Below are 27,783 nucleotides of genomic sequence, written 5' to 3'. Positions count from 1 at the left end.
TCGATTTAAGGATTTCTAAAAATTTGGGACCTGTTTGGCCATAGATTTTGCCAAAATATATTTGGGTTTTTTTTGGCAAATACATGTTTGCCCATAAATTTTATCTACATTTTGGCAAATTCCCAAAAACCAAATCCCAAAACCAGCGCCCAAAATATAACTATTACATTTTTTAAAAATTGCCTCAAACTTTTATATTTTATAAAAGAGCCCACTATTTATTATTTTGTAACAATGTTGTTTCGTCTTCTCGGTCATCTGATAGTTTATTATATAGTTCATTATAAAAATGATAATTTCGTACCAAATTTTGTTATGTTCGGGACTATGGTTTGCGATAATATAATGAATGTCATTGATAAAGGTATTGTTGGGCATTTGTGATAATTTTTAGAACTTGTGGGCACAAGTCATGTTTCATGTTATTTCAAAAAAAAAAAGTGAAATATATTTGGAAAACTTATGTCCAAACACATTTTTATCTTCAAATCAAACTTACCCAAATCAGATTTTTCAAAAAAAAAATTGGGAATCTATGGCCAAACGCTAGCTTGATGACTTTTGTTGTGTCCTCATTTGTCAATAGCAGGTTTTTTTTTTTTTTGGTGGTAATCTAAGAGGTTAATTTTGTAGCTCACTGGTAAGGGGGTTGGGATTTGGTATCATTGAGCAAATATGTATTCTTTAGATTCGCCTAAAGGGTATTATTTGATGATATTTAGAGGTCGTCTGGTTACATTATACAAATAAAGCAAAATTTTATTTATATTTTTATATATTACTAGTCTCTACGTTCGTGCAATGCACGAATATTATTTGTCAAATATTATAACGCGTACCAAAAATAAAAATAAAAACTTTTAATTGCATATATACTATAAAATTAATCATGGATATGAACGAATTTTAATAACCAGTTCCTTAAAATAATTTTTTTTTTTTACAGAATATAACATATAGTCTAATAAACTCATTAACCTTATAAAAAAAGTTTATTATACTCATCAATAAAGTTTTGAGGACAAAGCGAAACTAGTTAGAGATTAAAGTTGTAAAATCACGTTAAGATACAACAATACCTTCTTCTTTTATTATGCAAAAATTACTTTAGTTCAGTCTTAATGATTCATGTTATGGAAATTATTCTTCTTATTTTAAGATTCATTAATGATAATGTCTAGATTGATTAATTGTAATACGTCTCCAATATTAAAATTGATTTACTATTTAGAAACAAATCTCATTAACAACTACCTTAAAAGCAATTTAATGCAATCTGACTTATTTATTGTACCACATCAGTTTCCGAAAGCAGTTCTTATTTTGACTTTTTTTCTTCGCTTGTTTGATACTATACGATATGGAATTGATTAAGATTTAAGAGCCTATTTGGAATTTCCTTCTGTAAAAGAACTTTAAATCCGAAAAGAATTGAAATTCTTAGCCAATTCGTTCAAAGTTATGTGCTTTCCATCTTTGAAAGGTTAGAAAGATGAGAATACACATTTTATTCTGGTCCGAGAGAATATATATGTTCCAATATAATAAGGAAAGAAAAAAAATTTATTAAGGGTAAAATATATGGCAAAACTTAGAAGATTCCGAACTCTAAATATTAGGCAATGGAATCAATATAACAATTTTATTTAGTATAAAATTTCTTCAGTATTAGACAATCAATTTTGTAGACTTGGTAGGCTACGTTCAAGATGTACCAAAAGTATTTGACCCAACGTATTTGTAGTTTAATTTAAATCGAAAAAGAGTTTCAGCCTTAGGTGATTTACGGTTATATCCTTAAATTATATAAATATTTAAGGGTATAAAAATCGATCAATATTTGAGGGATATTTTAGTCGTTCAACATTTAGCATACATTATTCGTGCTTTTATAATAATATAGATATAGATACTTTGAATGCTTAGCCCACAACAAGGATTTTAATAATCTTATTTCTATTCTTGCTTATTTTATATTCTTGGACAAATTAATTCACGTATCTATAAACCACGTTATAAATTCAACTATACTATCTTATGAGTACACATTAAGTGCTATAATAAAGATTAAGGCATAATTTGTTGTTACCATTACATAATGTTTGTCGAGAATCTTTTTATTCTTGTTCACAACTTAGGTTTCTGTATAGGGATAAGGTGTGACATATAGAAAACTTTTAGTTTTAAAAACCCAGTAATTTGTCTTGAAAAACAAATTATTCAGTATTAGAACTAACGAAAGTGATTACGCCCAACTCTAGTCCTAAAAAAGATAAGCGGTCGCTGCAAATATAACATGGCTTATGAGTCCAGTGTTGAATCCCACAAAGAAGTAAGGCTTCACTATAGTTATTTAATATCACTAAGAAAACAAGTTCAAACAATTTTCGAGTGACAAAGATTAAGATTTTTGTTTTAAACTACTTAACTAAAAAAATAATAAAGTAATAAGATTATCAACTAAAGAGAAATTTGTGAATTGAAGAGAAAAAAAGCCTAGGATTATGATTTCCTCAATTATCAGGATGAATGCTTAACATGTTCAACATAATCACACTGATTTATTCTCCATTGATCGTGAGTTCTCCTGTTACCATAATTATCTCTCGATCAAAAACGGTAATTTTCTAGAATTATTCTCTCGAATTAACCCTAGGTAGCAATTCAAGCGACTCACAAAGATCGTGTCAAAGCTTCGTTATCTCTAATCCCACTTTTAAATCCAAATAATTAATCTCTTAACTTACTTAGAAGTTACATTGTTCAACAACACCCTTATCCAAGTATTCTTTTTAAGCAACGCATAATAAATAGGCACAGTAATCGATGGTCATTCAATTAACAACAAGCAAAACGTAGTTGAACAAATAGATTATAAAAATGGCTAATTATAAATAGGCATGGTCAATAATTCACCCAATAATTGATTCCGTCAAAACCCTAGAAGAAAGGTTTAGCTACTCATGCCATTACTCGAAAACACATAAACCATTGTCAGACCAAAATCCATAGAAATAAAGATAGAAAAGTAGAGAAAAACTCTTCGATTCATCTTGTGGAATGAACTTGAGGATCTTCCGGGCTCGATTTTACTTCAACAATGGTGTTCCTTGCCTTCTCAGACCAAGAATGCAGCTGGAATAAGGGTTAGAAGCTTTTATATCACGTCCCTAAGCCAAATGTCTAAGTTGGCCCCCAAGATAAAACGCAGACAAATTTGCCCTTGTGCTATAGCTATGCTTCGCACAGGGTCCGATTTTCCTTTTCTTCAGAAATTGTCTTTTAGCTTCATTAACGCTCAAATCACCTCTAATCTTCACTCTTGGCTTCCTACATAACAAACTTCAACAATTAAGCTCAATCGGTCATCTTTCAACCTTCAAAACACCTAAACACACACCAAAGTAGGGGTAAAATATATTCGATTACATGTAAATCTCGCATATTATCAGAAAGCTCAACATATTGAGGTTTGATTAACTTCGGATTAGATTGCAAAGTGCCATATTGGAAGTAAAGCTGGGGCGAAGTTACATTGTGCAACAGACCACCTTTCATCGAAAAGTTATATATATAAATAAAATATTAGATTTTAGAGGTATATAACATATATTGAACATCCTTTGTCGAGATTCTTTTTTCTTCTTTCAAGTTTGGAACACCATTGGAGAAATTTATTGTTTCACCAATAAAGTAAATATTTCCTAATAAAGACGATTTCATACTCAAAGTTTAAACATGAAACGTATGAATTAAGGATGAAAATATACTTATCCTCTATCACGAAAATATATTAATTTCGCTGTGTATGTTAGGTTTGGTGGCACAAAAGTAGTATCTCTTCGGCTGGTAGATATTTAATACTACTACATAAAGTAAGACCCCACCATGTGTTTCCTATTTTATTACTATTTGAAACCTTTTTTCCATTTGTCATCATTCTAAACTGATCTCCGTTGCTCTCTAAGCTTAAGAGCGAGTGACAGAGGAAAAACAAAGAGATAAAGAGCTATGGCTTATGCTGCTGTGACCTCTCTTATGTCACCTCTTGGACTGCTAAAGCTACCCAAATCCTGTTTAAATCTTCCCCAAGAAGAGGGAAAGAGGGAACTGAATCTCTTCAAGAAAAAGTAAAAGAACAGATTCAATCCCTTCGCCAAAAAGTCGGTTCACTGCAAGCGCTTCTCGAAAGTTTGGAGAAGAACAATGATCATGAGGTTGTAAAGCGCTGTGAAGGAAACATCAAAGTTGCAGCACATGATGCAGAATATAGAATAGAATCAGTGTGGGAAAAAATTTTAAAGGCTAAAAATGAAAAGATTCAGAGAGAAGCTTATGAGAAGTTTTGCACGAGGTTGCAAGAAGCATCTGAGTCCATAGATTCCAAGTGCAGAAAGCTAACCGAAAATATGAAGAGTAATTTGCAGGTAACGAATTCACTAGTCCAAAGTTTTGATTTACCAGAACATTCTCCACAGCTTGGCAATTGCATGGTTGGACATGAAAATGAACTCGAGGATATAAAGTGTAAACTCATGAAAATCTCATCTGATGAAAGAGAAACTATGGCAATCACAGGTATGGGGGGCATAGGCAAGACAACCTTTGCTAGAAAAATTTATGATGATCCAGAAATTAAATCACATTTTGACATCCTAGCATGGGCGACTGCGTCAAAGGAATATTGTGTTAGAAAGATGTTGCTGCAGCTTCTTCATTGTATTCCATCAACGGAGGAAGTACGCCGTGAAGCAAGGGATGATGGTGAGCTATCAGGCAAATTGAAACAGAGGCTGTGGAAACGCAGGTACCTAGTTGTCATCGACGATATATGGAGCAGCAAAGCTTGGGATGAAATAAGTCTATGGTTTCCAGATTGCAAAGGAAGTCATATCCTACTTACCACAAGGTGCGGGAATGTGGCCAGTTATGCTGCTCCAGGTAAGCCTCCTCATCACATGTCTTCTCTAAGTCCGGAGAAAAGTTGGGAACTATTGCAATCGAAGCTTCTTGAGTAAGTAGAGCTCTCTCCAGAATTAGTAAAAATTGGTAAGAAAATTGCAGAAAATTGTCATGGAATGCCCTTGACCATTACTATAGTTGCTGGGCTTCTATCTAAATGCAACAATGGAGTAGATGGATGGGAGCGAGTTGCAGATGATATAAAATCAGCAATATTTAAAGATCTTGGTAGATAATGTGAAAAGATCCTCGTGTTAAGTTACTACTATCTACCTCAACACCTAAAAGCCTGTTTTCTATATTTTGGAATTTTTCCCGAAGATGAAGAGGTTGATGTGAGAAGATTAGTGGAGCTATGGGTTGCAGAAGGACTTTTAAAGCAAGCTGATAATAAAAGTTTGGAGAACGTAGGTGAAAAATGTTTGCAAGAACTTATAGACAGAATCTGGTTCTTGTAAGCGAGCAGAGTTTTTGGGGAGAAGTGGAAACATGTAAGATCCATGACCTCTTATATGAGTTATGCTTAAGACAAGCTCGAAGTGAGAACCTCCTACCTGTTATAAATAGTAAACCACGGAATAGCGTCACGCGTGTCTCCCTATCATCCAAACGGGACTGTCTAATGATTGTTCGCCCAATTAACATTTTTTATTGGTTAAACTCTCATCGCTGTGATCAAAAGAAAATACGCACTATTGTCTATCAAGGTGCACGCAGACATGCAGGAAGAGAAAGTTTAGGATTCAAGAATTTCAAAATGATCAGAGTATTTGACTTGAGAAAGTTATACTTTCACCGTGAAATTCCAACTTTAGTATTTGATTTGGTGCATCTAAGGTATCTATCCTTGTACGTTGGAAATCATGAATATCTCCCTCTTTTCAACCTTCAAAACTTGCAAATTCTGATCATTGAAATAGGAAAGAATTGGGCAGATAGTATACCTTTAAACATTTGGAGGATGCCACAGTTAAGGACTCTACGCTTTATGAAGTCAGGATGGTTATGTCCTCCGATTATGCCTAGTGGTGAAGAGGAGCATGCGGTTTTAGAACACCTGCATACTATAACCGGTGTTGGTCCTGCATGGTGTGAAAAGGAAATTTTTGCATTAATGCCTAACTTGAAGAACTTGGAAATCGTGTTGAACAGAGTTGCTCATGAATTGTGGATACCTGTTTCCTCTTTGCCACTAATAGAAACACTTAGAATTATAGTTGGAAAAATGGATGACAATATCTTTGCCCAGTACCAGTTGAATGCACGCAAAAAGTTTTTGAAATATCGAAGTACCTTTCCACCAACCCTTAGAAGGCTGACATTAGGCGGGACGTGTCTTCCTTGGGAGGCTATGGACATTGTTGGCATGTTGCCTAACCTCGTGACACTCGAATTGGAAGACGACGCATGCGGAGTTGAATCCGAGACCACATGGGAACCCACTGAAGGAGGGTTTCCTTGATTAAAGTTCTTGTCACTGTGTCATATGCTTTGTTTCACCGAGTGGAAAGATACTGAGGATCATTTTCCAGTCCTTGAGAGACTTTTTATATCCCACTGCCTGTGGCTAGAAGATATCCCACAAGAATTTTCAAATATTCTTACACTGCAGCTGATCGAGTTACATGACTGTTGTATTCACCTGGCCTCATCAGCACAGCAGATTCGACAAGAGCAAGAAGACACTTTTGGAAGCCAAGTGACAAATGTCCATACATACAATTGCGGACAAGGTAAGACCATCCATGTTTCATGCTTTGACAAGTATAGCATATTACCATGTTTTTTTGTGAGTCTTAAGAGTATTTCTTTCTTCTGGAGTTCTGATTGGATCAACTTCATGACTAATGTGTAATGTGTTAAAAAAACTATCGATTAAATTGAAAGAAGAGGAGAAAAGGGAGAGGAGAGGGGGCAAATTTTAAAATAAATAAAGATTCTGAACATGTTTTGACTAAACAAACTACCCTAAAACCTTCTAATCCTTTCATTTCTCTTGTGGCCGTTTCCAGACACCAAAATTCGATGCACATTGCTTAGTCTCCAGTCTCCAGTGTCTCCACTCCTTTCTTAGTAAAAGTTTTTTAATATGGTTGAGAGAGTATTAGTACAAAGTTTTTTTAATTTGATATTTCAAAGATGAGGAAGGCAAAGTATTGGTAAAGGAGGTACACATTAAGCGAAGATGAAAGACATACTTCCCATAAACTCTTGAATAAAGAGGGGACAAGAATATTGTGTTGGGTGATTTAGAACACGCCGAGAGGCGTCGAGATTGTGGGTATTGTAAGCGTATTAAGTTCGGGGAGGTTAAAAGGGCTATGAGTAAGATGAGAAGGGGAAGAGCGACCGGACCAAACGAGATACCAGTGGAATTTTGGAAGAGCGCAGGCAAGGCAGGTATGGAGTGGCTGATTAGGTTATATAACGTTATTTTTAGGACGGCAAAAATGCCCCAAGAATGGAGGCAGGGTACAATGATTCTATTGTACAAGAAAATAGCGATGATAAAAATTGCAACAACTATACGGGTATCAAGCTACTTAGCCACACGATGAAAATTTGGGAGAGGGTGGTAGAGATGCGGGTAAGGTAGGAGGTGTCTATTTTCGAGAACCAATTCGGATTCATGCTGAGACGATCTACTACAGAAGCCATTCATCTTGTTAGGAGATTGTCGGAGCAGTATAGAGAGAGGAAGAATGACTTACATATGGTGTTTATTGACGTAGAAAAAGAATAGAACAAAGTTCAATGGAGGTTCTATGGAGATGTTTGGAGGCAAGAGGCGTACATGTGGCGTATTAGGGCGGTTAAGGACATGTACGATGAGGCCAAGACCCGGGTAAGAGCAGTGGGAGGTGACTCAAAGTACTTTCCAGTAGTGATGGGGTTGCACAAGGGATCGGCTCTTAGCCCTTTTCTCTTTGCCTTGGTGATGGAGGTATTGACGTGGCATATCCAAGGGGAGGTGCCATGGTGTATGCTATTTGCAGATGATATAGTATTGATTGACGAGACGCGCAACAGGGTTAACATTAGGTTGGAGATTTGGAACATACCCTATAGTCTAAAGGCTTCGAGTTGAGTAAGACTAAGACGAAGTATTTGGAGTGCAGGTTCAGTAACATAACTCGTGAGGTAGATGTTGAAATGAGGATTGATACACAAGTCATCCACAAGAGAGAAAATTTGAAGTATTTGGGGTCAATAATCTAATGACATAGGGAGATTGATGATGATGTTACACATCGTATTAGAGCAGGGTGGATGAAATGGAAGCTCCTGGTGTCTTGTGCGATAAGAAGGTGCCACCAGGACTTAAAAGATAAGTTCTATAGAGTGCTTGTTAGACCAACTATGTTGTATGAGACGGAGTGCTGGTCTGTCAAGAACTCTCATACTCAAAAGATGAGAGTAGCAGAAATAAGGATGTTGAGGTAGATATGTGGGCATATCTCTTCATATTAGGAACAAAGTTATTCGGGACAAGGTGGGATGTCCTCCGTGGACGACAAGATGAGGGAACCGAGGTTGAGATGGTACGGGCATGTAAAGAGAAGATGCACAGATCCCCCGATGAGGAGGTGCAAGATGTTTGGCTATTGTGGGTCTAAAAAAAATACAGAGGTAGGCCAAAGAAGTATTGGGAAGAATAATTAGGCAGGACATGGTATGTTTTCAACTTACCGAAGACATGACCCTAGATGGGAAGTTATGGAGGTCGAAGATTAGGGTAGAAAGCTAATAAGTAGTCGAGTTTATGAGAATATATTTGCTTCGTTTTTTCCCATATTAGTATTATCATTTTCGTACTTCGTATTCAATTTCTTTTGCTTTGTTATTTTGATGTTATTTATGTTCTTGTCTTTAGTATTTTCTACATTGTCTCTTCTTTACTATTCTCTTGTTCAAACCTGCTGAGAATTATTTTTTTGAGCCGATGGTCTTTCGGAAATAACCTTTCTACCTCTACAAGGTATGAGTAAGGTCTGCATACACATTACCCTCCCAGACTCCACACTGTGGTAATACACCGGTTATGTTGTTATCGTAAATCGCTTTTAGTTATCTGAATTGCACTGAATTCATACAGTATCTTTGTTTCATTTGTTATTCCACTTATACACCAAATTCATACAGTAACTTTGTTTCATTTGTTATTCTACTTATACACCAACTTTTATTACAGTATCATTGGGAATGATTAAACAAAGAAAGAGCTGGAAATATATTTCAAAATGTCTTGCATATATGATTTCCAACGGAATGTTGTTCTGGTGGCAAAATTGAGGCCCTGTTATAACCTTGAATTTTCGGGTTCATTCTCCTAAAAATTAGGACGTATAGCTCATTTTATTTCTATTCCTCCTTGGAAGATGCGCAACATTGCACTACTAGTAGTTCATAGAGAAGTTTATCGTGTGCCTCACACAACTGTTCTTTTTGTCTCACAAAATTGTGGATCTCAATCTTATACTTCTGGTTCCACAAATATCTGGTCCACAGAATTGTAAGACAAAAAAAATGCCTCATATGAGACACAAAATAAAATTTTCCGCAGTTTATACTCCATTGGTTTTGAACTTGTTTATTACTGAGTACTTTTTATTAAGACTTAGCTTTATAATTATCCCAATATATGCGTGAAGATTGTAATTTAACTGTAATTTGATGGTTAAGATGCTAATATTTGTACTTCTTTTCTTTTTAATAGCTTAGTGCTTCAAATGCCTCCAATGCCCCCAATAACTTACTGAAGAGAAATTCCTGCGGACTGAGGGAAGGTAGTTGCAACCATACACTTCGTTTAGAGCTTTCTATTTTTCTCGAGCATGGTGTTAAGAAATTAAGATCCTTATGCATTTGGTTGTGTTTTTATTTCTAGCTTTTCATTTTCAGTCGTCACTTTTTAATGCGAAAATAATATTTGATCAAAAAATACCCCTACTTAACAGACTAATATGAACTACTCCTACTGAATATTAGAATAATATATGTCAGAGGAAAATGTGTCTCCAGACTTAATTATTTCTATATTCCATTTTTTTTCAGCAGTGAATACCACAAAAATTATAGTAAAGGTAATTTTAGAAAATTGAGAGCATTCAAATCAAATTTGGTTGCTTCACCTGTTTTCTTTCTCTCGCCGGCGACGGAACTGGAAAGCCAACGTTGCGACGTGACGGCAAACTCCGGTAGCGCTCAACGCTCTCCGAAAAGAACAATCCCGATGGCTCGACGGAACCCTAACTTCAACGCTTCTGAATTCCAAATTGTGAAAATTAATTGGTATGGTTGGACTTGTGTCACGAGTACAGAGGTCAGAGATGATGATAGTTGTGGTTTCTTTATTCAAATTCAGCGCAACTCTTTTGAGTGTTTTCACATATATTCTCTCCTTTCATTTTCTGGAGTTCGAACTAATAAAAATTTAAATTCCATGAATTGTTTCTGGAACTTCAAAAATGATTCATGGAGCTTGAATTGAGCCGTTAAAGTATTTTTATTCACAACTATTTTCGTGTCAAAAAGCTTTCAAAATAGTGACTAATGTTTGATAGCAAGGAATGTGGATTTTCTCTAAACAATGATATCGCGATATTTTGTTTCCATATTATATTCATCTTGCTCTCTTTTTCCTTTCAAATTAAATCCTTAAAACATTTTAATTAGCAAACATCGACAAAAGTACCTACCTATACTAGACAAATATAGCTATTAATATCCTAATAGTTAAAAAACATGATTCCATACGATTATACCCTCGCCAAACCCGACGAAAGGGGGTATTAGGCTCGTGGCTTTTTACAATGTTGAATTTAAGAAAATATCTTTTTTAGATCTTTTATGTGTAAAAGATAGATCTCTCATGTGTAAAAGCAAATCTCTCATGTGCAAAAAAAGAGATGAGGTCATAAAACTAAAAAAAAGTTTGTAATGGACCACAAAATCAATTGATCCGAAGAAAGGAGAACATGCCTATGCCTAATAGTTTATTTCTTTGGCTCTCTTTTCCCTTCGTAAGAAGATACGATATTCAAAATCCTACATTTTTTATCAACTTACAATGCTGTTTTGTCGAAAAAGTATTGTTATTATAGCTCCTTTAAAGTTACTTTGTAAATTATAGAGCTATTACTTGATTAATGAAATAGCAGATATACAGAAAGCTTTGTCGTCTGGAGTTATTGGTGGAGGTGATGTACAAGGAATTATCCTAGCATCAAATAAAAAGTATTGTACGTACAAACATTGAATTTATTGTACTAGATATTTTAGAGGAAAGAGTTCTATCCTTTTATATGAGATTGTATATATAATTGAGGTCAATATTAGCAAGGAAAAAAAGAATATTTGTTCTAAAGGCAAGAAATATTTATTAAAATAATCAAAACCAAAATAGAATTACATCATGAAAATATCCTTGTTTACTGTAAATGAGAAGTAACAGAACAAAGAATAGCTGTAGAAAAAAGAATTTTAACACATAATATACCGAAGTATTCTTAAATTCTTGTGATGTTTAACGGGTCATTCTTCATAATAAAGCATATTACTAAAAATAAAATAAAATATTTCTACAATTCTAAATTTCAAATTTAAAATATGACAGAAATTTCCTTCGACAACTTAAGTTGTTGGAGTGCAGATTTTGGAATCAAAACATGTGAACAAAAGAACGTTTTTAATTTTCATTACGAGAGAATCCTTTCTAATAAAATAAACAATTCACACACACCTACCGCCTTTGCTTTTAAATATTCTCCATTTCACTTTACTATAATTGTATAATTGGAGAAGCATGTCAATTGTTTCACTCCCTTTAGCAGAATCTCACACACTGCGAAAAATGGCGGAGAAGAAGCGATTGGTAACTGTTGCTGCTCTGCAGTTTGCCTGTACCGACGATGTCTCCACCAACGTCGACACTGCCGAGAGGTTTTTTTCCTCTTTCTTTCATAGCCCCTTTTGCACATACGTATTTAATTACTTATATGGCCAGTTTTGGTTATCTTTTTCAATTTCAGTAGAAATACGATTAGGATTTCTAAAAAGTTGAAGACTTTTGTTGTGTCCTCATATGTCAATCACAGTTGTTTTTTTTTTTTAAAAAAACTAGAGGTTAATTTTGTAGCTCACTGGTAAGGGAATTGGATTTGGTATCATTGAGCAAATATGTAGTCTTTAGATTTGCAAAAGGGGAATTATTTTGATGACATTTAGGGGTCGTTTGGTTTATAAACCAGTGGTGCAGGAATTTTAATGCAGAGATTATTTTGAAAATGGGGCCTTTGGTTATTTGTACTAAAAATGGGGGTTATATAGGGTGTTAATGATGGGTTTGAGGAAAAGACATTAGGCTAATTTTGCTTTTTAGTGTTTAATCCTTGTATTGTTATACCATGCTAAAGGCGGGAAATAATACACCAATTGTTGTAGTAAAAGTATACTAAGATTAGCTACGCAAGATTCAAAATACAACCAAACACCGGATAAAGCAGTACCAAATATTATACCATGATTTCATCTTATACATCAAAACCAAACAGGTCCTTACATATTGTGGCTCTAAGATTATGGCTTTGATACAGATTGGTTAGAGCTGCTCATCAGAAGGGTGCAAATATCATCCTCATACAGGTACAAGACTGCCCCATTGTTGGAATATTTGGCTATTACACGAGAACCCATGTGTGAACATGTTGTCAGCTTTTTTATCCATTGTTGCTTGTTCAAGTGCTGGAACTTTATTCCCGAGCTGTTTGTTTTCCCTCGAATTGTCTTATTGCTTCCTTTACGTGGTAGTTTACACTGAGATTGTTGAAAGTTATATTTAAAGGTTTGGTGGTCCTTAATAGGTTAGAGATGAGACCTTTGGCCTGTCTTAGGGCATAGCTTAATGGAATGCTAGTCTGGTCATACCTGTCAACAGCATGTTAACTGACACTAGGAATTGCTTGGCAAGTTCTTATGAGAGTTCCTGATCGAATGGTCCCTTAAGTTTGGGAGAAGATTTGTTTCCATAAATATAATACAACTCTGAGCATATTTGAGAACTTTCGGTCCATTAACAAACTCTGTAAATGTGATGGAATAGTTGTTGTGCTTCGTTATTTTAACGTCTTGTTAATTCTGCAATTCAACTGCGGATGCAAAATTGCATGTAGAATCGAGATAGTCAATATCATTTCTAAGTCACAACTAGCCAAATAGTAAAGTACTTCAAAACTTTCTGCTCATAAAGGCTATAACCAGTCCAATAAAAACAACACCTAACTAACCTTGGCTGCAGGACAACTGTCTTTTTCAAGGATATTGGAACCATTATAAAAATCACTATACATGAAAACATTAAGAGAGATATTACAGATGCCTTTATTGGAAAACAGTATAAAAGGCGTGGAACCATTCAGCAGCAACATTAATTATGCTATTTTATTTGTATTAGCTTTTATTTCCAGATATGGTATTATGTTAGGCTTTTAATTCTATTTCAAATTTCAATTAGGTTTCCTACTTGGAAAAGTTTTCCTATTTTATCTGTAAGCTCTATTTAAAGAGCAGTAATGCTAGAAATAAAGACACGCAGAATTTTCTTTTAAACTCTAGAGGTGAGAGACTCTCTCTCCACGAGTCTTAAGGTTGGAGCTCCCTTTGACGAGCCCCACAGATCTGTCACCATAGGTCGTTCAAAGGGAAGAAATAAAAACAAAAAAAAGACCTTGTTACTGGAAGAGGATTTTTTTGTTAATCGTCCAGTGACACGATCCTTAACCCGTGAATATAACAAATTGGTATCAGAGCCAAACACTATGGGCGATAGCAGCGAATTAAGAGTTCTTTTACAAGAAATTCAGCAAGCGAATGAATTAAGAATTGCTGCAATTGAATCGCGAATGGAAGCTCGGTTACAACAAGTATCGCAACAACTGGAGGAACTAATAAGCAGGTCCAACAGAAGCCGCAACAAAGAAACTGATGATGGCTTAGCAGGCAGTAGTGCTATTGGCAATCGAAATACCAGAATAGATAGAGAGACCAGAATTACGAACGGGAGGCAGAATTGTACCACGATATACCAAGCTTGATTTCCCCACCTTTGATGGTTCTAGCGATCCGCTGATATGGCTCCACCATTGTGAGAAGTTCTTTGCCAATCAACACACTGCGGAGTTGGATAAGGTTGGTTTGGCACCTTTTCACATGTTGGGCGAGGCTCAACTCTGGTATTTCAAATTGGAACAGGAAGAACCAACACTCATGTGGGAAACATTTAAAGACTATTGTACTCTCAGATTTGGGCCACCTTTACGCGGCAACCCATTGGGGGAGTTGGTGAATCTTAAACAAACAGGGATGGAAGAATATCAACGCCAATTCCAGGGGATGCTAGCACGTGCTTGTACGGTGCGGGCAGATCAACAGGTCGACCTATTTACAGCACGATTAAGAGATCCAATTCATCTAGATGTAGAGATGTTAAGTCCTCCAAATTTGGCCCAAGCGATGAATCTGGCACGTGCATATGAGAAAAGGCAACAACTTACTACCAGCCTCCGTCGAAGTTGTGGAACATCTTTTGGTATGAGTTCAAAGACCAACATTGGATCAATTGCAAACTCGAAGATTAACTCTGGCCAAGGAAATTTTACATCAGCAAATTCCAGTACCAACAGTGTGAAATCGCCATTTATTAAAAGGTTGTCACGAGTCGAGATGGCAGAAAGACGGGCAAAGGGTTTGTGCTATAATTGTGATGAACAATATGAACCTGGACATCAATGTAAAAAATTATTTTGGTTAGAAATTAGTGATGAAGAAACCATGACACAAGAAGCCGCTGACGAGCCAGAAATATCCCTGCACGCCATAACAGGGAAGCAAAATGCTAAAACCATGCAACTACAAGCTATAATGAAGGGTTAAACATTACTGAGTTTGGTCGATTCTGGAAGTACCCATAATTTCATAAGTGATATAGTAGCTCAACATCTAGGGCTGCAAATCCTACCTAAGTCAAATTTGTGTGTCTCGGTGGCAAATGGAGAGAAGGTTCCTAGCACTGGAATTTGTCAACGAGTTCAGTTTTCTGTTGCTGACAACTTTTTTGTGGCTGATTTTTATATAATTCCTCTGGGTGGCTTTGATTTTGTTTTAGGAATTAAGTGGCTACAAATATTAGGACCTATACTATGGGATTTTGTCTCTCTTACGATGACTTTTAAACTAGCTGGAAATTCAGTCACCTTACAATGGCAAAGGCAACCGGATGAGCCACAACTACATCTTATTTAAGCACCATCTGAACAATAAAACCAACTAGATGATTTATTGTCAGAACTCAATGATTTGTTTCATGATCCAGTGGGGCTGCCACCTCTTTGCACTTGTGATCACAGAATTTGCCTCTAACCCGGAACAGGGCCCGTAGTGGTCAGAACTTACCGGTATCCTCACTCACAAAAAGACGAGATAGAAAGGCAATGTGACCAGATGTTGCAGCAAGGCATTATTCGGCCAAGCCAATCACCTTTTTCCTCACCGGTGCTATTAGTTTGCAAGCAAGATGGAACATGGCATTTTTGTGTGGATTACAGAGAACTTAATACCATAACAATTAAGGATAAATTTCCTATTCCAGTAGTTGATGAATTGTTGGATGGACTACATGGAACTCGGCTCTTTACCAAGCTGGATCTTAAATCAGGTTATCACCAAGTCCGCATGCATCCCAGTGATATAGAGAAGACCGCTTTTCGGACTCACCATGGGCACTTTGAGTTCCTAGTAATGCCATTTGGTTTAACAAATGCTCCATCCACTTTTCAAGCATTGATGAACGAGGTATTTCGTAAGTGTCTGTGTTTGTTTGTCCTAGTATTTTTTGATGATATCTTACTCTATAGCAAGTCTTGGGAAGAGCATTTGAGTCATATTAGAACTGTTTTTGAGTTACTACGAGCTCATCACTTCTGTTTAAAAAGGTCCAAGTATTCTTTTGGAGAAAATCAAGTGGCCTATCTTGGTCATGTAGTTTCAGCAATAGGTGTATCTGTAGACACAAGCAAAATTAGGGCAGTTGACAATTGGCCCCAGCCTCGATCTATCACTGCCGTGAGGTTTTTTTTAGGACTAACAGGCTATTACCGGAAATTTATTTGTGACTATGGACAAATTACAGCTCCCCTCACAAGCATGCTCAAACAGAATTCTTTTAATTGGACAGAGGCAGCCCTAGCCTCCTTTACTGCTCTAAAACATGCTCTAGTGGCTGCCCCGGTTTTGCAATTGCCTGATTTCGATGAGGAGTTCATGGTGGAATGTGATGCTTCAGGTGTGGGAATTGGGGCTGTTCTACAACAGAGGGGTCATCCTATTGCATTTTTTAGTAAAAAATTGGCTGATCGGCATTTTAAATTGCCTGCTTATGAGAGGGAACTAATAGGATTGGCTAAAGCTGTTCAACATTGGCGACCTTATTTGTGGGGCAGCAGTTTCTCATCCGCACATATCATTATAGCCTCAAATATTTGCTGGAATAACGTCTCACCACATCCCCACAACAACACTGGATCAGTAAACTCATGGGCTTTACTTTTCGAGTTGAGTATAAGGCTGGAAAATCAAATGTAGCTGCAGATACTTTATCTCGGCGTGATACAGATGAAGGAATGCTATTCGCCATCTCACAGCCACGAGTTGTATTGATTGACGAGCTGCGAGTTGAAACTCAACATTCTGCAGCTCTCAAAGAAATTGCGCCACGATAGAGCGCCAAGAATTTGGTAAAGATTGGTCTATGCGAGACAGCCTTATTTTTTACAAAGACCGAATTTATTTGCCTACAGAATCTCCCCTAATAACTTCTGTGGTATCTGGAATTCATGATAGCACTCATGAAGGTGTTCAGAAAACAATGCAAAGATTGCGTAAAGATTTTTTATGGGAGGGTATGAAGTCCACTATTCAGGACTATATTGCTGCCCGCCAAGTGTGCCAACGCAACAAGGCTGTACACACTTAACTCCAGCCGACTTGCTTCAACCGTTGAAACTGCCAACATAAATTTGGGCTGACATTTCTATGGATTTCATTGATAGCTTGCCAAAATCATTAGGAAAATCAGCTCTTCTGGTAGTAGTCGACCGTTTCTCTAAGTATGCTCATTTCCTTCATCTAGTACATCCTTATACTGCTGCTAGTGTTGCTGGTCTCTTCTTCAACCAAGTTGGGTGTTTACACGGCCTACCTGAATCTACTGTCTCAGATCGTGATGCTCTTTTTACTAGTTACTTTTGGAAAGAGCTTTTTCGATTGTGCGGCACCAAACTAGCTTTTTCCTCAGCCTACCATCCGCAAAGTGATGGGCAAACAGAGGTTGTTAACCGCACAGTTGAGATGTACTTGCGTTGCTTTGTGGGAGGACAACCGAAGCAATGGGTGAACTGGATTTCCTGGGCAGAATTCTGTTATAACACTTCCTATCATACTGCATTGCGTGCTTCACCTTTTCAGGTTGTCTATGGGCGTGATTCACCTCATCTGCTTTCCTATGTTGCAGGATCATCTCGAGTAGATGTTGTGGATCAAGCCTTGATTGACCGGGATCTAGTTCTGCAAGAAATTCGCAGCAGACTTCAACAGGCCCAACAACGCATGAAAGAGGTTTATGACAAGGGTCATCGCGATGTCAAGTTTACGGGGTTCATTGGTCTGGTTACGGTTGCATCCTTATCCACAACGCTCTCTTGCTGGCCATAAACACCATAAGCTTGCTCCTAAGTTTTATGGTCCTTTTTCAGTGGTGCGCAAATTTGGTCAAGTTGCTTATCAACTAGCTTTACCACCAGATTGCAAGCTTCATGATGTCTTTCATGTCTCCCTTCTCAAACCTTGGGAGAAGTTCCTACCGGTCAGCCTACATTACCCCCCTCTGGAAGATGGCAAGGTAGTGTTTGTTCCAGACACCATTCTGCCATCTAGACTCAATCGTGGAAATTGGGAGATTCTTGTTCAATGGTGTGGATTTTCAGCTGATGATGCTACATGGGGAGATCTGGTTCAGTTTCGTGATGCTTTTCCACATTACAAGCTTGAGGACAAGCTCTTTCTCCAGGAGGAGAGATGTTACGGATGCCTTTATTGCGTGGAACCATTCAACAGCAACATTAATTATGCTATTTTATTTTTATTAGCTTTTATTTCCAGTTATGGTATTATGTTAGGTTTTTAATTCTATTTCAATTAGGTTTCCTACTTGGACAAGTTTTCCTATTTTATCTGTAAGCTCTATTTAAAGAGTAGTAATGCTAGAAATAAAGACACACAAAATTTTCTTTTAAACTCTAGAGGTGCGAGACTCTCTCTCTCAATGAGTCTTAAGGTTAGAGCTCCCTTTGACGAGCCCCACAGATCTGTCACCATAGGTCATTCAAAGGGAAGAAATAAAAATAAGAAAAAGACCTCGTTATAGGAAGAGGATTTTCCTGTTAATCGCCCAGTGACACGATCCTTAACCCATGAATATAACAAGAGAGAGAGAGAGAGAGAGAGAGAGAGAGAGAGAGAGAGAGAGAGTGAGAGAGAGAGAGAGAGATAAGATGATAAAGAACAATCTATTGAATATCAGACCATTATACTAAAATAATAGGCAAGTGTTAAAAAATTTAAGCGAAAATAAGTATATGTCGTGAATACTCAGCATAAAGCATGTGCTTGCTCCAAAACCAGATGAAGAATCTTCACATAATAATTAAGCTGAGGTAAGGGGCACGGAAAGGAAGAACCTGATAAGTGAGTCGATAGGGATTACGCGAAATCAATAGGCATGATATTCAGAATTGAAGTTTCACTGATCGATTAAAGTAGTATGATGATTCTCCTTACTCTTCCTGTATTTTATCCTCCTTCGGGCGTCCTTTCAACCATTCTTTTCTCTGTGTATATATATTTCTTATGTGTTTGTATAAAAATTCTCTCTCTTTCTCCGCTTGATTTTTGTTTCAGTTGCTTAGTCTAACCAGTTCCTTCACCTGCACCCCCATTCTTTTAAGCATTTAGAGCTTTATTCAGAAATAGTTCTGAAAATTTCCTGATAACTCCTAGCTCCCTCCTGACCTCTTTCATAACTCCTGTGCTTCTTGGTCCATGCATTGCAAGTGCGGAAACTTAACTTGAATGCAGAGAGAGCACGTACCATTTAATGGCCAGTAAGGTTGGAAAACAATAGCGGGTGTTTAACAGAGTGCTGGGTCATTTCATACGACAATTTTGTCCTGTCATTACTGGCTCGTTTCGTAGACAGGTGTGAGAATGAGGGATAATTGCTGAAGCAGGGAGGTGGTTATAGAAGGAACCATGAGCAGCGTCGGACCACTTTGTCATATTTAATGGAGCTTGTTAACTGATAGCAGAAGCACTCAGTTTTTTTAAATTTAAGCAAGCGACCAACAATTGCTATCAAAGCAAGAAGTATAGACTATAGACTTGTAGGACATGTCTCACAGCTACTAAACTTAAGGGGTTAGATATGCTCACGATCATAATATAAGGACAAAGCTAAACGTACCCCCAAACTTGTAGGACCATTTGAGTTAAACTCGTCTTTGTAGTTTCCTCTTGTCTACTTTCTTGCTCATGCTAATGCATAACAAAGTAGTTCAAGAAATCTGTGCCCCTTCTGTTCCAGATTGGAGGCATATTCTGGAGACATGGCTGGTACTTTGGCTTGGTTTCAACTTGCTTCAAACAGCCTTGAAATAGAAATGTTCATTTGGTTTAGCTGTTAGATTCAAGAGAACATGATTGTGAAGTTAGCTAAAATGAACGGAGAAGTATAGTAAAACTGGTTATATAACATATTCGAGTCGGAGACAGTTGCAAATATTCCAGTATCCTACAACAACAACAAACCTAGTGTAATCCCACAAGTAGGGTCTGGGGAGGGTAGTGTGTACGCAGACTATCTTGTGGAGGTAGAAAGGTTGTTTCTGATAGAGAGGTAGAAAGGTTGTTTCTGATAGACCCTCGGCTCAGGAAAAGCATAGTCACAACATAGTTGAAAAGTATTCCAGTATCCTCCTTTAAGTAATTAGATCTTACCAAAGGTTTTGTCAATAATCTTTCCCCATTTAAGTTGGCCCAAGACTGTTCACTTCCAAAATATCATCATTACACATCAATGAGTGTTCGGAGTTAAACAAGCGTAGTAAAAATGTAAAATATTAAAGTTTAACGGGGTTTTAAGATAAATATGAGAGAAGTTGTGCCTGAATCCTGAACAGCTGTCCCCTCCCCCCTCCCCCCCCCTCCCCAAAAAAAAAAAAAAACCAAACACCCCATACGGGGGGGGGGGGGGATGAGCGGGCCTTGAGAAAAAAAAGATTCGGTTTGGCCTGAGTGTGTCAGAAAGGTTCAGATTTGGTTAAAACATATGAACTTAAGTGAACTGACTGAAATTGATGTCAGTTGAAGCTATTGAAGTGAATCAAACTTATGCAGTGTTGGTTACTGTAATTTCAGCATAGTGTACTGTTTTTTCTTGAATCTTTAGAGGGGGAGTCTAACTCTTCCGTTATATATTATCATTATACTTTAGTATAAGTATCCTTAGGAGTGCGGCTAACAAAAAGAACAGGATTTATAGCCAAGGTGTTTACAATGTTATATAGGTGTTGGTAACTAATAAGTAATAACTATAGAATGAGGTAAAAAGTTTGTATATGATTGTTTAAGTGTTAATGATTACTGTCCTAAGGAGTTGTCAGATCAATTTGAATTGACCTATCACTTTGACAAGTAATCTTGTTTAGCTCAGTATTTAGCAGTTGTGACACAAGTGATTAAGCTAGACAGTTGAATTGAACTTCATCTCATGTATTTTGTACATACCATGACTCAGAGTTTTGTTGATCTTCAAAAATTGCCAGTGTCCTTAATACATCTACATTAAAAGAGAATTGTTTTCTCTCAGTTTCGAGTTTCTAATGATATTTTTATAGAGTTAGGGTGATACTCTTGAAGTTTGTAGTCCTGTGAACTTCTACTTTTTGAAAGTATTTGGTATTCACCTGCATGTTTGCAGTCCAGTTTCATTGATACTTCCCTATTTACATCTCAGGAGTTGTTCGAGGGCTATTACTTTTGCCAAGCTCAAAGGGAGGACTTCTTCCATCGAGCAAAACCATATCAGGGGCATCCAACCATTGTGAGGTGAAAATTCTGATTACTTCTGGTGTCTTATTGCTGGTTCTGTTAGCATGTGTCAAGGTTCCAATAACAACCTGGCTTGTTCTTTCTATGTGCATGTTTATAGGATGCAGAAGCTTGCGAAGGAGCTGGGAGTGGTTATACCAGTTAGTTTCTTTGAAGAAGCAAATAATGCGCATTACAATTCTGTGGCTATTATTGATGCTGATGGCACAGATCTTGGACTTTACAGGAAGTCCCATATTCCCGATGGACCTGGTTAGTAAAACTTGGAAGAACATTCCAAAATCATTGTGCTACTTGTCATTATTCTGTTAGATTTCCTTCAACCACTTTCTTCAATACTCCTTTTTTATCCTCTTAAGTTGTTTGTCTCTGCAGGTTATCAGGAAAAGTTTTACTTCAATCCTGGTGACACTGGTTTTAAGGTAAGGAATCCTGAAGTCCTGTTACGATATTGTGATAGTGATATTTTCCTGCTTTCCCTTTGCTCATGGACGTAATGGTGTTCATAAACAGGTGTTCCAGACTAAATATGCAAAAATCGGAGTTGGTAAGAGAATATATGTTGCCATAGTTGTTCTTTAGGTTTCATTGTGTTCTCTACCTTTGATGAACATTTGGATACATCGGAGAAAAATAAAAGTTGTGCTGCTGTGGGCTAAAACCTTAAATCTCCACAAGTTACTTACATACACTTCACTTTGTAATTTTAAGATTTTATTAAAGAGGACAAAGATACTCTTGTTGTAAATACAGTGAAGACTGAAGATACACTACCGATAGTATTGACTGTTATTAAATTCTATCCAGCAATTTGCTGGGATCAGTGGTTTCCTGAGGCAGCTCGAGCTATGGCACTTCAAGGTGCAGAAGTACTGTTCTATCCTACTGCAATTGGTTCTGAACCTCAAGATGATGGACTTGATTCTCGTGATCACTGGAGGAGGGTGATGCAAGGACATGCTGGAGCTAATGTGGTAAGTTTTATTTTTCATTTTTAACTTTTTTTTCGTCAAGAATGATAAGTAAAGGGGATGTTTATGTTGGCATGAGCAGGATAGCCTAGTTGAAAGGATCCTCCACCTTCAATCATAAGATTTTGGGGGTTCGAGTCACCAAGGGAGCAAAAGTGGGAAAAGGGCCACTATTCGACTCCTGGGCAAGGGGTTGGGATGGTGGGGTTTTAGCATAACCAAAAAAAACAAACAAGGAAAGTTGTGTCCCAAGCTAGAATTTGGTCCAGCTAAAATGTTAATTATGCATCTTGATCTTAGTTTATTAATTTTATTATACACCGAGCTGCTTTAGCTTATTCTTTTCTTTTAATCATTCTTTTGCTCGGCTGAGCAACATACCTGCATTACAATTGGGTAAAAATGTCTGTAAGGGACAAGAATTGAAGAGATGTACAACAAAAAGTTTATGCAAGAAAAAGGAAACACTGAGTCATGCCCCTCTTATATATTTGCTGGACAGATTGGAATAGCCACCAAAAGTGCTTTTCCTCTCTTAACCAACCCCTTCCATTGTAACTCCTATTTGAGCTTAAAACTGGACTATTTCAGTATGTTTTCTTGGTGTGGGTTTCTTCCTTAACTCTAGGGCTGACATTATATGTACCCCAATCTGACTGGATTCATATTCTATTTGATCTTACAAGATGTGCCGTATACACACACACACACTCTGCTAATCAATTCTTCACGACAAGCATAGCATTTACTGTACACTATTTATGTCATTTTCCTATGCATTCTCTGTGTAGAAAAGGAAACCAACAATTATTTGCAACTTTTATTAAAAGAAGAATTTCGATTTCTATGGTTTTAATACACCAAATAAAACCAAACGCGAATTGTTGGTTCTCAACTTCTCATTTTACAAGACCAAAGCCAAGAAAGTGACTTTTAAATTGTTGGTTTGGTTTGAATCAATTTGGTTCAGTCTTTTTTCTAGAAACACTTTGTCCTCTTTAATTTTTATCGTGTTCAGGTACCTTTAGTAGCTTCAAACCGCATTGGAAAGGAGACAATTGAGACAGAGCATGGGAAAAGCGCGATAACATTCTACGGCTACTCTTTCATTGCAGGTAAGCTATTTGACAAAAATCTGTAGCTATAGAACTTGAAAAACATCTATCTCCTTATGTTGCTAAGGGGCTCTGAACCTGGTTTAAAAATGAACAGGGCCCACTGGGGAGTTGGTAGCAGCTGCTGATGATAAAGAGGAAGTTGTTCTTGTAGCGCAGTTCGATCTGGACAAAATCAAGTCCAAAAGGCAGAGTTGGGGGGTATTTCGTGATCGACGCCCTGATTTATATAAGGTTCTTTTGACATTAGATGGAAGCAACCCAGTCAAGTGATCCAAGATGGACCAAGTATCGCCGATTCTCCTGCCTTTTTTTTGTCAATCATATCAATAAAAGAGTGAGGACTAAAATATAATCTTGTATTCAAGTTCTGCTGTAATGTAACTCGCTGTATACTGTAATCTATCACAATCTTGGAGTTTGAATCCTGCAATGTTTCATCAGTAGAATTATTGTGCTACTTTGATGGGTTTGGTCACATCCAAGTAGTGAACACAATCATCATTGGGACCTTGATTTGTATTTGTTTACACTGGTGGATGGCTGTTCTGGAAGATCCCATTTCAGAAAACCATTTCCAGACATAAACACTTGGAATGTCAATTTCTCAATATATCTCTGAAAGCATTGGAGCTATATCTGGTGGTCCACAATATCTTTCAACGTATCATTTTCTTGATTTTTAGATAGAGTGATTGCATTTTCGGGTCCCTCTATATTCTGTTTTTGATCCATTTAGATAGAAAAGTGAACATATTCTTTGCCTTATATTTAGTTTGGAATTATTTCTTGTGGAATGAATGATCCAATTGCTGCAGCCACTTGGAAACACCAAGGCCACAGATTTATTTGCTTAGTAAAAAAATCTATGTTTTGATGAATGAATATTTCCGTGTAGAAGATTTTTGTTTCAAATTTTCAGGGAACTTAAGATACGTGTTATGCCATATGCTATACAAATGCATGTTTTTGCAGACCATAAAGTATCTTAGCATATCGTGTTGTATTGTATTGTATTATATTGTACTTTATCGTTTCGATAAATATAATGTTTGGATAGATTATATTGTTTGTCGTCATTTCATGATGTCATGCACTAACAATATGAAAAATATACTTGTCATATTACAAAGAAAAAGCAAGATACAAGGTAGAATTATTATATAAAAAGGTAGGGTAAAGGATAAAATATGATTATTTAATAATTAGGAAGTACAAGATGGGAGTAAAAAACAAAGTAACGATGCGACCCTGCCAAATCGATCAAAACAAACATTATATTTAAAGTAACAATATGATACAATACAATAGGTAACAACCATTCAAACAAGCTGTAAGCTTTTGTAGGAAAAGTAATTCTATACTTGTGCTACCGGGGTAGCATATATTGGTGGGATAGTTAGGTGCGTCTGAGCTTTGGTCAAACACCATTATTGCTGTTGTTGTTGTTATTATTATTAGTTTAATTATTTTTTCCTTTAAAAAAGGAGTTTCTGTGGCCTATGAGGCATTGTAAAATTTCCTCTTTTGTGGGTTGCCCTTAGTGATGATTATGTTCTATATATATGGTTCTGTGTTTTGTTATCTTCTCTAATCCAATCAATACCAGTTCTATGCTGAAAAGGGCATCATTATTGTACAGAATCTTATCACAGGAAAAGCGTCCTGTTTGCTAGACTGATTTGAATGCGTTAAAACTACAAATGTCAAAACTTTTCTCCATTTTACTTTGTGATTGTGAGAGAAACTGATATTTTTATTTGGTAAACTCACGTTGGCTCTTTCTTAGAGTGTCTCTTCTCTTGGTCCTAAGGACATTGGTAGGTTTTTGAGGATGTCTAGTTAGTGATTCAAACTGTTACATGTGTCTATAGAAATTAGAATATAGGTAGGTGGCTTCTTTAGGTCATATTCATATACTTTCGGCTACAAAAAGTTGTAGATATTTTGCAATCTATCTTCATCTGAACATAGGATTACTGTGTCTTTGAGCTACCTCTCTTGTTCCATCTCCTAGAACAACCACCCCCCCCCCCCCCCAAAAAAAAATGCAGTTCGAAATTCCTTTTTTTAATCTTTTTTTAGAGTAAGTTTTATGTGCGGATAGAGTAAAAACTATTGAGGAGCCTTTTAGTTAGAGTGATTAAGTAGGTTACCGCGGGTGTAAAATTTGGGATAAAGTGTATCATATATTTGGTTGAGGGTATTAGTTAAAATCAAAATAAGTTTTATACCACACTCAGGGAATATTTTTCCCATATTGAAAGTAGGATAAATAATCCCTCGGTTATAATCATGGTTATAATCCTAGAATAACCTGTGATTGAACCGAATCCCTGATTGTACTTAAAGTTATTTGCTATAACAAGTTACTACATTAATAGTACAGTTTTTTTTTATACAGTTTGGCTGTATAATAAAGACACTGACTACCAGTATTCGGTTTTTTTTAATCCAAACAAGTATGGACAAGTTCAATTTATAGTACGGGAAATGCTTATCTTTTTCTTAACCAGAAATTCAATTCACAGTAAAAAAACAAAAAACAAATATAGGATGTAGCAAGTGGTAGCTTGTTGCACAAAGTATTCAGTAGTTCCGCAGGGTTCAGGGAAGGAACGCAACCCCAAAGAGTGTGATGTAGGATGTAGCAAGTAAATAATAAAAAATCCTATAGTAAAATGCATCCAGAGAATTCCTTTTGCAGTTTCTCTTTATTTGCAGAATTTGCAGAGAAGAAGAAAAACAAAGCTTTTAAACTATATCTTGCAGGTTTCTTGCACCTTTGGAACATAGCAGATAAAGAAAAAAACAAAAACAAAAAAGTAAAAACTATGAAACAAAACAGCTTTCATGCAATACATGCTTTGATGATGTTCAACTCCTATACATGCTTTGCATCATGCTCTTCTTCAACATTATGTGTATCATCATCAACATCATCATCGTCGTCTTCGTATTCATCTTCATCTTCATCTACAATCTCATCATCTGAATGAATAACATGCATCATTAAACGTCCATCTTCTCTGCATGCATGCAAGAATTCTTGAGTAGGAATTCTAATTTCCTTAAGAATAAATCTCCCATCTTCCCTGAATGATTTGAAGCAAACCCAAGGCTTCCCACTTCTCCCTATGCAAGAAATAGGAGGTGGAAATGACCCTTTGTTTGTTCTTGATCTCTTCGAATAATCATGATTAATTATTACTTGATTCTCTGGCCTACAGGGAACGCGCATTCTCCCTTTTTCTTCTTGTTGTTTTTTCTGATTCTCGATACTCAAATCGTTCATTAGGTCCTCAACGTCATCAGAGCTCTCGAATCCAAGGCCTTCTGTGCACACCGATAGACTATCCGATGTTCTTGAAGAAAAGCTATCACTATGCCTATCTTGTTTCTTGTGGCTGCAGCTATTGGTATTTGGATAATAACTTGAAATAGGGCTTTTGTTTCTTTCATACTTGTCCTTAATATTGTCCAGCCCTTTAATTTCAGATTGATGAATTGCATCAAGGAAAAACGACGAAGAAGAAGAAGAAGACAATGATGATAATGATGATGAAGCAGATGATTGAGGTAGACAAGAAGAGAAAGAAGACGAAGAAGAAACAACAGAGGACGAGGAGGAGGAGGAGGCAGAGGAAGATATAGAGTTGTTGTTTTCTTTAAAATGTAATTCGCCGAAAATCTCAGTGAAGGAGGAGTTATCAATATTAGGTTTCAAGGATTTAGAATTTTTCCATGAGGTTGAGGAGAGGGATTCAATAAGTGTTGGATTTTCAGGCAATGGTTTCTCAAATATGTGTTGTAGGCTTCCACAGGCAGCCATAGTTTTTGTTGCCTTTTTTCTCTTTGTTAGTTGGCACAAGACCAACAAAATAATGAATACTAGTAAATCTTTTAAGGCAAATTAAGACCTTCTTCTTGTTGTTGTGTAGAAGGAAGAAATTATGCACGAGATGGACATGAGATTGCTGATAAAGTCAAGGTGCTGTTTTGTAGGAGTACCTCTCACTTTAATTTGAAAAGAAAAGTAGAATAAAAGATGAGTGGTTATAAATCTTCTATTCATTTGGTGGTCTCAATTTTACATGTCAAACTGTAAATTCTCTCTCTTTCTTCCTTATCTTTTCTTAGTAACCATTGATATATATAACAAATGATTCAACTACTTTTTACGCGGAAATGAACTGACTTTGGAATATACTGCAAGTCCAACAGGATTATATTGTTGGAGTAATGACTGAATAATAGGGTTATCTTTGGCTAGTTAGTGTATTAAACTTTCTATTTCTTGAAATTCTCACTCGGAACACATTTTGCTTCTATAATCAGGCCACACAAAATCACTATCATTTGTTTATAAGGAACCACTATAATGCACCTAAGGGCGTCGCTTAGTGGTCAATAAAGTGGGTGCAAATCTTGAAGATCGGGGTTTAGATCCCAGTGCAGACAAAAATACTAGGTGATTCCTTCCTATCGGCCTGAGCGTTGATGGACAAACTTATCCG

General features: G+C 36.7%; 2 protein-coding genes and 1 long non-coding RNA gene across 3 annotated transcripts; 1 reads left to right on the top strand and 2 right to left on the bottom strand.

Annotated features, from left to right (window-relative positions):
- Positions 1-2,885: 2,885 nt before the first annotated feature.
- On the bottom strand, positions 2,886-10,565 carry LOC138882116 (uncharacterized). Its single transcript, XR_011403610.1, has 2 exons — positions 10,095-10,565; positions 2,886-3,330 (listed from the first exon to the last, which is right to left on the bottom strand). It is a non-coding gene; the product is annotated as an uncharacterized lncRNA (long non-coding RNA).
- Positions 10,566-11,625: 1,060 nt separating this feature from the next.
- LOC104215519 (N-carbamoylputrescine amidase) lies at positions 11,626-23,902 on the top strand. Its single transcript, XM_009765338.2, has 9 exons — positions 11,626-11,904; positions 12,558-12,606; positions 21,086-21,177; positions 21,281-21,432; positions 21,556-21,602; positions 21,694-21,727; positions 21,988-22,154; positions 23,170-23,266; positions 23,364-23,902. Exons 1-9 carry the CDS (start codon positions 11,768-11,770, stop codon positions 23,537-23,539), a joined length of 951 nt encoding a protein of 316 aa, XP_009763640.1. The 5' UTR covers positions 11,626-11,767; the 3' UTR covers positions 23,540-23,902.
- Positions 23,903-26,150: 2,248 nt separating this feature from the next.
- Positions 26,151-27,098, bottom strand: LOC104215521 (protein FANTASTIC FOUR 3-like). The gene has a single exon (XM_009765340.2). It carries the CDS (start codon positions 27,096-27,098, stop codon positions 26,151-26,153), a length of 948 nt encoding a protein of 315 aa, XP_009763642.1.
- Positions 27,099-27,783: the final 685 nt, after the last annotated feature.

Source organism: Nicotiana sylvestris, chromosome 11 (assembly GCF_000393655.2).
Source record: "Nicotiana sylvestris chromosome 11, ASM39365v2, whole genome shotgun sequence".
NCBI lineage: Eukaryota > Viridiplantae > Streptophyta > Magnoliopsida > Solanales > Solanaceae > Nicotiana > Nicotiana sylvestris.
The sequence above is the reverse complement of the archived record's forward strand: the minus strand, read 5'-3'. Positions and strand labels throughout refer to the sequence as shown.

Bases quoted from the DNA above. Each gene is read 5' to 3' on its own strand.
- LOC104215519 (XM_009765338.2), top strand. From the start codon at position 11,768: ATGTCAATTGTTTCACTCCCTTTAGCAGAATCTCACACACTGCGAAAA. The intron at 21,178-21,280 runs GTGAAAATTCTG...GCATGTTTATAG, and splicing joins GGGCATCCAACCATTGTGAG to GATGCAGAAGCTTGCGAAGG. The intron at 21,433-21,555 runs GTTAGTAAAACT...TTGTCTCTGCAG, and splicing joins CCATATTCCCGATGGACCTG to GTTATCAGGAAAAGTTTTAC.
- LOC104215521 (XM_009765340.2), bottom strand. From the start codon at position 27,098: ATGGCTGCCTGTGGAAGCCTACAACACATATTTGAGAAACCATTGCCT.